Source organism: Dermacentor variabilis, chromosome 2, assembly GCF_050947875.1.
Source record: "Dermacentor variabilis isolate Ectoservices chromosome 2, ASM5094787v1, whole genome shotgun sequence".
Lineage (NCBI taxonomy): Eukaryota > Metazoa > Arthropoda > Arachnida > Ixodida > Ixodidae > Dermacentor > Dermacentor variabilis.
This window is the reverse complement of record NC_134569.1, coordinates 55,295,756-55,311,077: the sequence shown is the minus strand read 5'-3', so window position 1 is coordinate 55,311,077 and position 15,322 is coordinate 55,295,756. Positions and strand designations below refer to the sequence as shown.

General features: G+C 42.1%; 2 protein-coding genes across 5 annotated transcripts in view; one reads left to right on the top strand and one right to left on the bottom strand.

The window, feature by feature from the left end:
- LOC142571910 (uncharacterized) overlaps positions 1-15,235 on the bottom strand; it is a 21,823-nt gene extending 6,588 nt beyond the window's left edge. The window contains exons 1-6 of one of the 4 annotated variants that reach the window (XM_075680617.1): positions 14,760-15,235; positions 9,391-9,535; positions 8,723-8,934; positions 7,812-8,120; positions 3,643-3,784; positions 1,231-1,424 (exon numbers count right to left, since the gene is read on the bottom strand). In XM_075680617.1, coding sequence (XP_075536732.1) covers positions 1,231-1,424; positions 3,643-3,784; positions 7,812-8,120; positions 8,723-8,934; positions 9,391-9,535; positions 14,760-14,949 — 1,192 coding nt within the window. In that variant the 5' untranslated portion in view covers positions 14,950-15,235. Of the gene's footprint in view, positions 1-1,230; positions 1,425-3,642; positions 3,785-7,811; positions 8,121-8,722; positions 8,935-9,390; positions 9,536-10,943; positions 10,964-11,012; positions 11,219-11,290; positions 11,466-14,759 lie in introns of those variants that run through there. The other 3 variants (XM_075680620.1, XM_075680619.1, XM_075680618.1) reach the window with 3 other exon arrangements.
- LOC142570319 (EKC/KEOPS complex subunit Tprkb-like) lies at positions 15,005-15,322 on the top strand. The gene has a single exon (XM_075678710.1). The coding sequence runs from the start codon at positions 15,005-15,007 to the stop codon at positions 15,320-15,322; it is 318 nt and encodes a 105-aa protein (XP_075534825.1).

The window sequence follows — 15,322 nt, the reverse complement described above, 5'->3', positions numbered from 1 at the left end:
AAAGTAGTCTGCTGAAAAACAAGCCAATCACACACTTGCCAGAGAAAAAAAATTCACATGTACTCGACACTCATGCCCCTTAAGAGGAAGCTTTAGCTTGGGTGCTCCTATGTAAATACATGTAAAAGGAGAATTCGTTTTTCTCGGCAACCACTGCATCAAATTTGACGAAGTTTGTTGCATTTAAAAGGAAAACTTAATATCTAGTGACTGTTGGTTTCGAATTTTTGATTTAGAATGTTAATGTTTCATTAAAAATTGGCAAAAATAAAAAATTTTCAGAAAACGAAACTATGAAGTTTACAACTCAACAACAAAAATGATAATACAATTCTGTGAATTGCATATACTAGTACATCTAAAGCGGACAAAATTTATATGTTACACATGAATATAAAAAAAATTAGTAATATGGAAATACAGCTTTTGCAGAACCCTTGTAACCAATGTAGCAAATTCACGTAAGATGTAAAATGACATATCAAATTTGTCCGCTTTGAATGATTTAATGGATGCCGTTTACAGAACCGCTATATCTGTTCTTGATGCGGAGCTATGAATTCGTAAACTTTGTGCTTCCATTTTTTTCAAACGGTTGAATATTTAAAAACCTTTTTAACAAAATTCAAACCCTAAATTGAAATTCCGCTTCCAACAGTCACTATAATTTAACTTTCTCTCTCAAATGCAACAAATTTCATTAAAATTGGTCCAGGAGTTATCTCAGAAAAACGTTTTTGTGTTTTACATGTATTTGAATAGGCCGCGTCGGAGTTGGGCCCGAGCTAAAGCTTCCTCTTAACAGTGGATTGCTCTGTACATAAATGTTTTGTTCCTTCGTGGCCTCTTCATTCGTCTGACTTCACATTACTCATGCCATAAACAAACGTTTTGTGTGCGGCACAGCACAGGTATTTTCACCTCCTACCTGTGCATTTGAAAGATGGCCCAGTAACATGCACACAGTCAAGTCGTCTTGGAGGCTACAGTAGATTCTTGCACTGTGCTGCTGCACAAGTGTTAACGCAATTTAACTTAAAGTGAAAAAAGAATTTTCGTACATAATATGTAAATTAAGCATAGCATCACAGAATCTAGGAGTACCAAATTACAACGATGAGTTGGTTGTTAAAACTTCATGTCAGCACTTCTCTGACAGGAACCTGTTTTGTACTGATGCACGGTTCCCGCGACATCAACTGCTGCAGTTACTGCAGAGGATCACTTCACCTGTACATACAGCATCCTTGGGTGCAGTAGGCTCTGCTGCTGTCTCAGCCAGCTTGCCCACCATGAATATGTTAACCCAGTGGTATCCCTCGGACACTTGCACCATCTCCACCACTGAGCAGACACATGGTTCAACAAGAACGAGGCCAGTCTCCTCCTTTGTAGCGCGCACGGCGGCTGCCTCCCAAGATTCACTGGAATGTAAGAACAAATGGACAATGCGACAAATTTTTCAATGGGGGCGGCTGTATGGGGGAAGCAGTGCAATTATACACACGATAATGAAAGAGAAGACGTACACAGCACAGGTGTGTGTCTTTCTTTTCCCAACATCCCAGTCCTAGTTATGCTGTTTCCACAAATCGTACTGACATGACATTTTTGACTTGTCATATTTTTCTGTTGAATGAAAATCCAACCCTTCTAAACCTTAGAAGAAATACTTATAAGCACCAAAGCAACCCAAATGATTTACTAAGATACTTGTTTCTAAGAGCCAATTTCGTTTTCAATATAACCAGAGAGCTTTCACTGGGGTTAGTTGGTAGTATGACACAGTAATAGGCACTGTTCACTGCACCTATACTGTTACATAAAGAACAAAATATTTCACCTTTTGTGTAACAATATACTGCAGTGAACAGAACGATACCCAGAAAGCGGGTGCACCACAAAGCCACTATATACACTGGCTTGCTCTATTCCTGTGATAGCTGTGGCTGCAAGCGCAGCCAGAAGAACATGCGTGGCAATCTCATTAATTTCTTTACGAGCAACACCATCATGCCTACCCTTATTGCTGCAAATTTTGCTCTGTCACTGTCGCAATAATGTCAATGACGATAGGTCCGTAATTTCTTGACAACCTTAGTAACAAAATGAAATATCCTGTGAGCGTTTTCTGATCATCTTACTTAGTAAAAGTGATCCTTTGACGCATGAGAAATGTGTGATAAAGTTCCTACAACTTAAAAAACTATGTGCTCTTTTAAAAGGGCCCTGCAACATCTTTTTTTTCTTTATATGGTAAATAAATCTGTCGGGCTGCTACAGATTGCACTGATGAACACCTGAGGCAAATATTACTTCACATGCCATAGGGAACCTACAATTTCACCCCTTTCTGTTAACTCATTAAAATTTCTGCCACTTTTCTCATTCCCTGCGATGAACCAATGAACACTTTTGAATCAAGAATGGAGAAGTTTCATAAATGCTAAAATCGCCAAATCAGCCATTAGCTTTCACTGCTGATCTTATCAATTAAAGTCAGTATGTGAACACTCCTGACCACGATATTAACTTACAAACGAACATTTAATCAATGAAACACAGTAAAACCTCGACATAGCAAATTCTTATTTGACATTAAAGCACCTTCGTTATATCTGACATTCACCATAAGCATATATTACGTATGCAGTATTCTTTCCTATGTATTTATGGTCAGTGTTTTAATGGCTATTTAATAAAATGTCCTATACTGGTCTTCAATGTATTCGGTTGATTCTTTTTTTTTTTTAACTATGCTATTCTGGACACCTTGGTTCAAATCAACTTCCTGTAAGTAAGTATGTCGCCTTGAACAAAAGCAACACAATAGACTTTTTTCATAATTGTGCAGCCAGCTTTCCTGCTAGGCAGTTTGCCCTAGTAATGGTGGTGTACTTATATTTGGAAACAATGTGTACAAGCACCAATTACTTGTATTATGACATGGAAAATGTGGGCATGGGCATTCCTCTCATGACGCTGCCATGCATAGGAAACAAGCCCCACCATTTGCAGCTAGAACTCCGTTTTCATATTGTCACGTTGTTGTGACAGCATAGAATAACACAGTGTCAAAAGTGTGACTTCAAAACGTTAACTCTTTATTGGGCGATACCGTGCCCAACAAAACAAGTGGCAATCAAAGCACAATGATACCAGTGAGCACAGTCGGAGACTGACAAAATCTGATCTGCAGACCAGATGCTTCAGCTATTTATACATGACTCTATAAACCTGCCAGCATAATCGCTCGTGCTCGTGTAAGTTCTAGAGTATACATATAACAATATTGCGGTCGTGCACATAATTTGATTACGTGAGACTCGGCAACAACATAGATAACAGATGGAACAATCAATAACATTAGAGAAACTTCCAATACAAAAAGGCACCTTGCACTAAGTGATAATCTTTAACATTTGTTAGCCAGTGAAATGCGGTCACCAAATAAAAATAAACAAGTAGTATGCACGTTAATATGAACAATGACTGGTGCCTCTATAAGTTAGGCGTATTTGCTGTGCAGAGAAGCGCAGTTGCGAATGATGGAAAGAGTCTACAAAATAAGGTGTGCAGTCAGTGTACAAGCAAATCTGTTGGCTGCCGAATGTGCAAAGAAATGCACCTGCACACACATACCCAAAGTGCAAGAAGTCCCCGGGCACCATGTAGAGACCCCTTGCCCATGAGCACTTGCTGCGCAAGCCAAGCAGGGTGCATCCTGGATGTTTCCTGCTCAGCAAAAGGACCTCCACACGGACCTTTGGCTCTTTTGACATGCCTGTTACAAAGGAGCAACAAAAGAGATGCAGCACTGGTTACATTTAACTCATTGAGAACAAGTTTGGCAGTGCCAATGTTAACAGTCTGGAATTCTTTTTACGCCTAACAATAGGGTGTGGAGTCTTATTTTGAAGCTTGCATGTGGCTCTTATTCACTCACGCAGTTATTCATAAAAATTTACTTACTACTTTTTCAGCTACTCACATAAGCTGCGTGGGAAGGCACAATGTGAAGAATGTTTTACAGGAGGCAAAACTGCCATTTGCCTGACTAGCAAACTAATGCAGGTACCTTAGGTTTTAGTGTCCTTTGGAGGCGAACTTCACAGTGCAAGAAAAATCTGTCCTGGTAAATGGGAGTTAAAACAAGGTCAGCTGCTGCTCTGACCAGCAGCATAGAAGATATTTAAGACCCAATACAGTTCGGGAGATGCCAAATCTTTCTGACTTTTCAAATTAGCATGACGCAACAATTGAAGTTCTGTTGCCTTTATGAGAAAAGGGATATGTCTATGCCAAAGGACTGTTTTCAGCAATAACTCCAGCATTCTTCCCTACAAAGGACAAAATGAAAACTTATGGCTCCTGGCAGCGAGCATAATCATGTGGGCATTAAAGGGACACTAGGTTCAAAGCTGGTTTTAAGATGGCCAATGCATTTTTTAAATAATTGCTGTAGCAAAAGGATTCAACCCCAAAACTAGAATGGCACATTTTCTATGCAAGTGGGTATGTAGTCAAGTGCATTTACAATTTTTAGCCACACTGTATAGGTGTTAGTTGCGTGACTCGTCTTTCACAGTTTAGTGAATGCCAATTATTTTAAATTGGTGACAGGCAAGCATATGCTCCAAGTGAGTACAGTGTTCATCAATCCTACTGGGCTTGCTGAGCCCCAACATCCTGGTGAAAATAGAAGACAAGATGGCAAGAGAATACCAAGTCCTCTATTGTTTCTTTCTTTTTTTTTTTTTTCATCAGGGGGTGAGGGTGGGGCATCGTTTGCGAATCTGTACAAATTATATACGATTTGGAAAAATATGCATATAAGAAATAAAGAAAGAAAGAAACTTAGCTCTGGATTCAATTCATAACACAAGATTTCAAAAAGCCCACACTTTTAAAATTTGCTTGTCTATCGCTGCTTAAAATTTGAAAAATTTTTCAGAATATTAGCACAGAATAAAATTTCATACAAACTAAAACAGAGTGCCCAAAACTAAGGGCCATTCACTGTATTCTGGTTATTGAGAAGGCAGACATGTACACAATGCTTGGTGATAAGTCTGTATTCTGCCTGAAGAGATCTTCCCATTCATTATGTGCTTTGAATTTCCATCTCCTGCCTTCCCTGTGTTTTCCCTAGGTGCCTAATATACGTAATATGCATTCACAGCACGACATTAAATTCTTAATAATTAGGCATAATGTACTCGAATGCAATTGTTAAACTTAGGCATTCTGCAGCTGCCCTGTATGTGTGCGAGAGCAGCAAACACTGGCCCATCCTCCCAAAATGTTTTAGTTGATTACATGAGTTAGGGGACCTAACTGTACATACTCACATGTATTACCTACTTGATTAAAGTAACAAGCTTTCTTGAAGTGATAGGTCGGATTGATCTTACGGTCACAAAGCAACACCACCTTAGCAATCAGATATGCAGGGTGGAGGGCACTAAAGTAACTTTCACCACCCTGGTTTTCTCAACATGCACTTCAATCAAACATGGATGCTTCTGCACTCCACCTCCTCCAAGACACAGCTGCTGCAGCCAGGAATCAAAGCCATGACCTTGCTCAGCAGCAGAACATCATAGGCACTGAACTGCAGTGGTGGAGAGTTCCATTATTCTCCTGTGGTAGGTAACAATGAGCTGTCTCGCTTACAGCAGGAGCTGGCCTGGCCATAGACGCGGTCGTGTTGATGACAACTGAAGAATCAGCAAAGAAGGCAATTTCTCTCATGTTCTCAGCACCACGTGCCGGGTGAACTTTATCCTCGTTGCCACCACAATAACAGTAGTGCTACACTTTCATTGGCTACATTACATTGTCTATATATGCCTCTAACAAGTGCATCGCATCACTAACAAATAAGCTGAACGAAGACCTTGTTGAAATCTCAATGTGGTGCGAACAAAATAAGCTGCAAATTAAACATGAGAAGACCAAATTTGTCATTTTCACTTCGAATCAGCAATAGCCTGAACCATGCTATTTCATGCTATTTACATTAACCATTACTCGATCCATGCAATTAACCATTGTACTTATTTAGGAGTGGAATTTGATTGTCACTAAGTTTAACCTTCACATAGCTAACAATAACAAATAAATGCAGCAGATCCAACGAGATGGAATCTCTATACAGCGAAGCTTTGTGTGAGCACATAAAGAGTTAAAACATGAGTATATGCACGCACGCATACACGCACATTCCCACAAGCACGGGCATACACAAATTGTACTGAGCCTTTTGTTAAGTGGAGTTGCTGACTAGCGAGTATGATGGACACCTTAAACGCGCCATGGTTTCAGAGGCCGCATGCTCATATGTAAATGTACGTAGCGCAATTGAAATGCATTCTATCCGCAAGAAGCATTTATTTCCCCGTTACCATGCAGCCGTGGGTGCACAAAGGCAAGCTTTCTGGTTCTTTTTTGTACTTCTTTCGCTCACATGACCGGTGCCGTCACTGCTACGGATGCGAGCACCATCTGGTGGTGCTGCAAGGAACTCAGCGGTGCATGTACTTGTGGTAGCTTTGACGGGGCGGCTGGCCGAGACCTACGGCGTGAGACCTAACGGCCGGGCGTGAAGCGCCGCAAAAGAAGAGCCGGACCGCTCAAGTTGGGGATCAGACAAAGAATGAGTTTATTCCAGTGAGGAGAAAGGAACCATGACAAGGTACACATACAGCGTTGAGCACAGATTAGTGCTAGCGGTCATAACCATTCAAAACTGAAACAGGATACCACAGTGCTCCGCTGTGACTGGGTGACCTATTCAGCAAGGTAACCGCGAGGCCGCAGCTCCCATGATCATGAAACCCGGCAAAGTTCATAAAGAAAAGCTTCACTTTTAAAGGATGGCATGGAAAGTATGTGCTCTAATTAAAGCTCACTGATGCTTTTCACTATCAACTCTCATGTTGCTTTATTGCGCTTTTGTTCTCCCTCATATTAACTGCAAAATAGTATCCTAGGGTAACACTTACAGCAATCACCTAATGTCACTGCAAGCAAATGAAAATTAAGCAATTTGTATAAATAACATTTTCCTCACACAACACCTGCATAAATCAATTATGAGCAAATTATATTCTGTACATAACTGATATTGTTAACTATAACCTTGCCATTTTTATTTTCAGGTATTAAACAATAATGTTCAGCCACCCCATCAAAAAAACACCTATTCTTAATGCTAACAATACAAGTTTTGTATAGAGTATGAACGTCATGTTAGAATGTGTTCAAACCAACTATAGCAAATGGTTGGTACATTTTTCAGCCTTATCACTCTGGAACACCCTACGATTTCCTCTAAAATTGCAAAAGGCTTGAAGATTTCAAACAGAACTAAAAAGCTTTTTTTAGCTACTGAAAAATAATTTTAACTTCCTATACTATAGCATTCACTGTTTTTACATTCAATTTGCCATGTCTATTTCTTTTTCTGCAGTATTGCACTCATGTTCTTTTGGTCACTGAATTATTGTACCTATACATTTTTTCACTTCTGACAATTTATTCATAGCCATATGACGTATTTTGATCACTCGTACATTGTAACATTTTGTAGGATTTTACAGTTACAAGTTTCACAAGTGTTGTCACTGCTGTTACATGTTTAAGTAATTCTTGTCATCATGCACAGGAGATCCCAATTCAAGCTCCAACGACCTCCTCCTGTATACATATCTCTTGTAACTTCTACTTCAGTACTGATATAAATAAACTGACTCTGATACTCCCTATCACTGGTCACTACAATGACATACAAAAGAAATCACACTTACCTTCATCTTTGCTCAAGTTCACAAACGGAGTGAGAGCACTGACCAGTTGCTGCTGTTTCTCAGATGGCAACATCTTGACTTGACGAATAACACTGTCCACAATGCCATCAGTGCACTTCTCCAGGGCCTTTAGCTGCCTGTCCTTCTCAGCCAACTTTATCTTAAGCTCAGCACAGAGAGCTACATAGTGGCGCAGTGAATCAGCCAATGGTGGTGCTGGTGCCAGTGGTGCTGGTGGTAATACTGATAGTGGTGATGATGTTAGTGGTAATCCTGGTGTTGATGCAGTGTATGCATGATCCACTCTCACTGCACAAGTACAGAGTGTAAAGAAGTGTAAAAAACATTAAAAGGAACGAAACTGTAGACACAGTATGCACACAAACATATGTACATGCAAGAGGAAAGCAACATTGGTAAAGGAGCTATGCATGCTAAAAAAAAAATTTACTGTTATGATCTATACAATATAACCTTGCAGAAAGGATACATCGAACCAATAAAAACTATACGAGCAGTTTTTACCTTCTGCTATTGAGGGGTAGCTAGTAGGAAGGGGCACAATGTGCGCCTAGTTGCAGCATAATGCAGAATTGACTATGCTTTTTTGCAAGTGCCATATGTCAATGCCAATGGCTTGGCCATTGCTGGGTTGCTTGCTTCAACCAAATGTGAAATATCTGCCTCCATCTTGCCTCCACATGTCATCAGCAGACAAACTTAATGTTAGAATGTAAGAGAGACAGGTATATGTGCAACAAACAGCAATCTGAAGATGTGTGACCTGCTCGAAAGTGTTCCACAGGTGGCTTGCTTTAAAATATTTATTTTGATTAAAGTCACAAAAACAAATATATTTTTTACTAAAAGTCTCATTTATGGCTTAATGCAATTTATACACTGAATCTTACCAGCTCCCTCATTAGGTTCGAAGTCTTCCAGCCTGCGTACATCTTTTCCAAACAATGTTGGAACAGCATTCCAGATGAGGCGCTGGTAGGTGTGTGCATTCATGAACTGCGAGTCGTGGAAATGAAGCTGGCACAACACTTTGGTGTACAGGCTCTTTTCGGAGTGGCTCTTGAGGTCTTGACGATTGCAATTTGCGAGCCACTGGTTGCGCCTGCATGCGATAGGAAAGTTTGAGACATCCTCCCTCTCAAAGTCCATGTGAAACAAATTGCACTGCACATCACGGTGCTGATATTCTGGTAATAGGCATAACACGTTAAGAGACTGAGAGATGACTGTGTGAATTAAAGAGAATGTGGGTAGGGTTACATTCTTGCTGGCTTGTGTAATGCAAATAAAAAATAAAGAGAGGGAAAAAAAGACGGGGACAGTCAAAAGTGAGCCCAAGAACACATTTTCACAGTAATCATAGCACAACATTTTGATACAGAAAAGTGATGTCAGTCAGCTCTGAAAGAAATAAACTATTTGGTTCGATGAGACAAGTTTGAAACAAGCTCTGACTGTATATTCATAATGTTTAAAGAGGCAAATGACTCCATTACTATGAACATATAACCCTACGATTTCAAAAACAAAGTGGAAGAGAAAAGTAGGGTGGCCTTGCCTTTGCTCATCTGAAGGCAGACGGAAATAACGCACACGTCTGCGTTCTCCGATGCTCGGGCAACCTGGAGCTATGCACTTGTGGTTTTGAGGCTTGCCAATTTGATCAGGGAGCAACGCCGTATGCTTCAAGATGCTTGTCATTGCTTGGCAGAGTGCAGGGAATACAAAATTAGGCAATCAGAAAAGACTTAAGACCACTGTCACGTGCATTCAAGAAAATTGAACACCAACGGAATACTTTTTTTTCATGACATGCACAATACGTGTATTAATCCCGCTATGGTTTTATTGTCAAGCAAAGATCACAGAATGATTCATGGAAAGAGTGAGAAGACATGGGACAGATTACTCTCCATAGAGAGCATAAAAATTCGCAGTTGCACCATAAAGGCGAAGCACCGATTGCAATAGCAAATTAGTAAATAGCTGTGCAAAGTAAGGATAGTAATTTTATCGGCTGTATAAACTTGTAAACATTCGCTTACTAACTAAATTAACAATGATAGAATGTGTACACGTGACTCAACGAGGACATAGAAAGAAACAGACACACAGAGACAGTGCCATTTTTGCGTGTCTGCTCCTTTCTACAGCCTTGTTCAGTCGCGCTTACACATTCTATCATGGATTCAAACCAACTAGCCCGTCAAAGTGTTTTAACTAAGTTAACAAGCACGGTGTCACGTGCGCACAGGTAAACATGAACTCATCTTGCTTGATGAGCACGAAAAATTACTGTGAAAATTATGGAGTGAGAAATAGCAGTTTGGGCGTCCATCCTGGTGTTAACAACACAATATGTATAAGGGACACGAGACGACGAAAAGACGGCACCACAAGCGCTGTGGCATAGTCTTCTCGTCTCATGTCCCTTATACATTTTGCGCTGTTAACACCAGGAAGGAGTGAGGAATCGCGGCAGCAGCAAGCGAATTGACCTTCATGCATCTCTCGCTTCAGCGCGAACGCAACGTCGAAAGCACAGCGCATGCGAAGCTACCGGCACTACGCGCACTATGCAAACATTGCAGATTGCGTTGAAGATTAGGTTCACGCGGGCGTGCACTCTAGCCACGTCGCCGATCGCTTTCAAGGCACACGAGCGCCGGCAACGCGTCCCTACGGCTTCCGCGATTCGCGTGGCCAACGCCGTAGTAGATGCCGCGGTTGTCTCCACTCTGTACGGAGCGGCGGGCGAGGACAACGAGGCACCGTAGCAGCCGCTAGAGAAGAACGCCCCTCGTCCCTCGCCTCACCCCCCTGCCTCGCGCGCCACAGGTGAGGGCACGCATTCGGGCCGGGTTCCTCGCTGGCGCACGCGACATTGAACCGCGTTCACCGGCTCACCCTCACACGCTTTCACTCATACAGAACCTCACGGTGATGGCTACCGCAATAAAAGACAGTAGACGGCATCCTAAACTAGCGAACGGCATTCTCTTGCATGGGCGCACTCCGTAGCAACATAAGGAAAGAGATGTGTTAACCGACACATTAAAGCACCGGCCACAAATTGGTATGCAATTTAAAAAAAAAACAAGTTAAACGTACAGTGATAAATATGTAGCTTATGCAAAAATTTCCTAGCTATGGAAGGTTGTGAGCCAAGCATTGAATTACCGTCTAACGAAGAGCGGGGATCATGCAATTGCCTTATCCTCGTTGTGTTAAAATAAAGTAAGCGTCTGGCAGCCGCAAAGAAGCTACGACGGCAACTGGATGCTAATAAATGAAGTCGTGCAATCACCAGCAAGCTGACGCTTAAAGAACTGAACAAGTAGTCGTCTGTCTTTTACACATGCGTCTAAGGCTTCAAACTTGTTTTGGATCTAAACGTATCCGTATATGTGTGGTACGTTTAACCAATCAACGAACACTCAGTGTTCAGAACTACTTACCAATAACTTATAAGTTTATTTGCACAAAACTGTTTAGACGTGACATGTAAGTTAATGAAAACAAATACATAAACTCCGGCTTTGCGCGGCTTGCTCTGAGGCTTCAATACAGACGTGACAGACGGCTTCTGTTCGATGAGCCCTGGCGGAGCAGACGAAGAGGTTCCACAGGGAGGTTCTTTGAGAAAAGCTAACGAAGTAAGCCACGACTTTGCTCGACATGATATATGCTAGAAAATGTTACATTTCTAAGCATTACATAAAGTGCTGTGTTAACGTGCGCCTTTTTGAACAGGAGGTAGCCCACGTATCCACGGCCGTTTGCATTGTGTTGTACCACTGGTTCTACCGAAGCAGCGCTCGATAGATTTCACGAAGCGACCAATCGGAGATGTCCACAGAATGAACCTGTGCCTCTATCCTTCCTCCTTTATATGAAATGCAAAAGTTTTCGCGCATTTGCACGCATATGTGCATGCTCAGCATGCTAATCCGTGTACTTCCCAAGCAGTCAGCGCAGTAACATGTGCGATCATGCTTCCATTTGGTATGCAGTACGCAATTGATCTGCCATATGTGAAAACGTTATTTTCTACGCGTCTGTTACGCATACACACACAGATACTACAGTTTGTCAGTGGAGCCTTGCGGTTTTTTATCTTTCCGATTTCCGCGCATGACAGGCTACATGTGCTTGACGAGCGTGCATAATTTTAGTCTAGTCCTCGTGCACTGCTACCGCTTCTTGACGATGCCCGCCACCTGCCAGGCGAGTTGCGCGCATTCCGAAGGTTCCGTGCGCCGCGCGTACTTTGTCAGAGGCGCGAGAATGCAGAGCTGCCGGCGCTGCGCGCCTTTAGAATAGAAAGCGTCGGTTACGGTCTAGCATAGCGCAACCTCGCAGTACTTTGTGCGCGGATCAGCTAACAGGTGCAAGCTTGCAGTGACTGGTTTGGCGACACTAATATATTTCTGCTAGGGATAAACGGCCTAGTGAATGCTTCACGCAGAGCACGCTTGTGCGGGTTGGTTACCTGTTTGTAACTTCAACAGACCAACATTGCATTTTATCTTCGCCAAATATGTTTCGAAAGGACACGCATCGGTACTACGGCTTGGCGATTGGTCAATAAACATTTTGTCTACTCTAGTTGTGCTCTTTTTGGAATTGCAATACAAGATCATGTATGCAACTCCAGAAAACCAACAAACATTGCATTTTGTCTCTCACCTGGTTCGAAAGTGCACGAGATCCATCAGTAGCAAGGCTGGGAGTTAACATTTGAGCACTTAACATTTGGTGTAGTCTGTTTCCACTCTATTTAAAGATATTATATTCGAAAACACTCATTTAAATCACTTCAGGAAAATGAGGCAGTGCATCTTTGAATTCTGTCTGCATGCAATCACTTGTCTGCATTTTATTGCATAAATGCATTGCATGCATTTCTTTCCAGCACTACGATTACATAAGAATGAAAACTGTGCTCCAAGTGCTAGGAGAACATGTGCTCTAGAAGGTACCGTCTATTCTTGCTCGCACAAAGCCCCCTCCCGTGCCAACAAGCTACAGTGAAGTCCACTAAAGGTGGCCCACACCGTTTGTAAATTCTCTGATGCATAGATGTCCGTGCTGACTGTATAAAAGAAAAGCACCCAGAAAGTTTCAACGAGATAATCAGCTTCACTATCGTAAAATGGTCATCGGGTTCTAGAGACATTTTCTATCTCGTCGATCAATAGAAATACATGTGTCGTACAGTCCTTCCGCCTTTAGCATCTTTAATGCAGTTTGTATTTAATATTTGTGAAATCCTTAGCTACAACAGCACAAAGATGTGCTTATTTTTCTGCCACCACTCCACATTTCACTATCAAGTGTCCAACTAAACACTGCATGGCTGCACACCGAGAAAATACGGTTTTCGCCTCTACTTGCTGTAGATGGCACCACACATACGGATTGAAAGTGCAGCGCGTGAGGCCTACAGAAACATTCGTGCAGTTTTGTTCCCACTTATTGCACTGCACTTGTCATTTACCAACAATCCACATGCAAGACAATTTATTGGGCAGCAAACATGAGTCTCGTTTTTGTGCATCACATCATGCTGTAATTTTTCGTTTTGCAGATTGGGCTAGGTGTTATTTCATGATGTAACTTCTTAGCGCGAAAACGAAGGATGCAACAGAAGGGAAAAAACATAAGCAAGCGCTAACTTCCAACTAAAGGCTTATTTCTGATACAATATAACTTATACATGAAAAGCCTTGTGCGTCAGCCACATTAATATCGCATAAAGGGACAGAAAGTGAGAGAGCCATAAAGGAGAGATGCCTCGACCTGCACCACTAGTGTATCGCAGGTCGCATAAGGGGACAAAAAACAAACCAGCAAGGACTGCCGCATGTTATGAAGAAGGAAAAAAAAATGACAAAGTTCAAGTAATGTGCGAGAATCTGCCAGCCATTGCCTACACACGACACCTGCAATTCCTTGCTTGACAGGGTGATAGACAGCACACTCACGCACTGTTGGCATGAGTGCAAGATGACAAGCCCAATTGCCAATTAAGAGTCAAAATGCTCTATGAAGCATTGGTGTCCATTTTGCAGAGTGTAAAAAGGCTGCGATATATACTTTCTCTTTGTAATGTGGTAACCGATGTGTTGGACAGACCGGGCGTTGTCTAAATTCCCACCTTCGCAAACCCAGCTAAAACATTCATAATGTATTGCAAGGATATGTGGGGATGAATTGCAGAAGCTGTGTGTGTAAAGCAGAGTTTGAAAACTGCATCATTCCTATATTCACATGCTGACCAGTGGATGAGAGAAAGTCAAAACTACAGAAATGGCCATTGGAGATAATCAGTGCACAAGTGTGCCGTTATCGCCTTGTCAAGCAAGGAATTGTGCTAACTAGGTGTCACATGTGTAGGCAATGGCTGGCAAATACACTCTGGCATGTTACTCGACCTTAGTTTTTTTCTTCATAGCGCCAAGCAGTTCTTGTTGGTTTGGCTTTTGTCCCTTTATGCAATTGTAATGGTGGCTCATGCACATGGCTTTTTATGTATTGATTTTACTTTATCAGAAACAAACCTTTAGTCGGAAGTTTGCATTTCTGCATGTTGTTTCTCTTCTGTTTTGTCCTTTATTTTCGTTCTGCGAAGTTACATCACCTAATTTTCTATCAGGGAATGACGATTCACGGCAATGAATTCCAGCACTGACATTACAAATATGAAAAATAGGCAGACTTGACGAGCTTCACTATTATCGTGCGAGCTGGCAACTGTGTGCCCCACCAACGCACATACATTTTTGCTACTTGAGCAGTACAAATTTCTCTTAATGATTAGTGTTAAAAAATGAAAAGCATAAGTATTTTTGGCGCAATCAGATGCCTAAAAACGACAAGGGTGCTACAGTGTCCAGATTTCTCATTCACTGCTAGTAGCCTTACTTGCAAAATCATCAGAGCATATCTTTTCAGCTTGCAGCTCAATGGAGTTTGTTATGCACAACCGGGAGGGGAAGAGCACGGCATCCATCCTGTTGTTTGGCGACGTGACAAACTGTAGCGAACTCCGGCAGCTGGTGCTAAGTGGAAGCCTGCAAGTGTGCCTCATCAGGGCATCTCTCGTGGCAGACATTTTCCAAGTGCAGTGTGCAGTAGCAAAGGCATTGGCAAATCATTCCAGTGGCCGCATGAAAACAAGAAGCTTGCTCTCCGAGATTCTCTATGTCCTGGGGCCCACTGGCAGCATTGGCGACTCATTACGCCAGATGGGTGCGCAGGACACCGACTCGACAATTGTTGTTGTGCGCCTTGACGACCCAGGAGACAGTCATCTCAAAACACTCATGGAACGCATCAAGGGCCGTCAGCTGCCCTTGGACAGTATTCCACAGTTCACCAACTCTCAGGCACTTGCAAAACTTTTCAAGGTGACTGAAGAGGAACTCACAGTGGGCAGCTTACTGGATGCCGTGGTGACACGAATTGCTCTAAAGGATACAGTGTAG

Coding starts and splice junctions, on each gene's coding strand:
- LOC142570319 (XM_075678710.1), top strand. CDS start 15,005: ATGAAAACAAGAAGCTTGCTCTCCGAGATTCTCTATGTCCTGGGGCCC.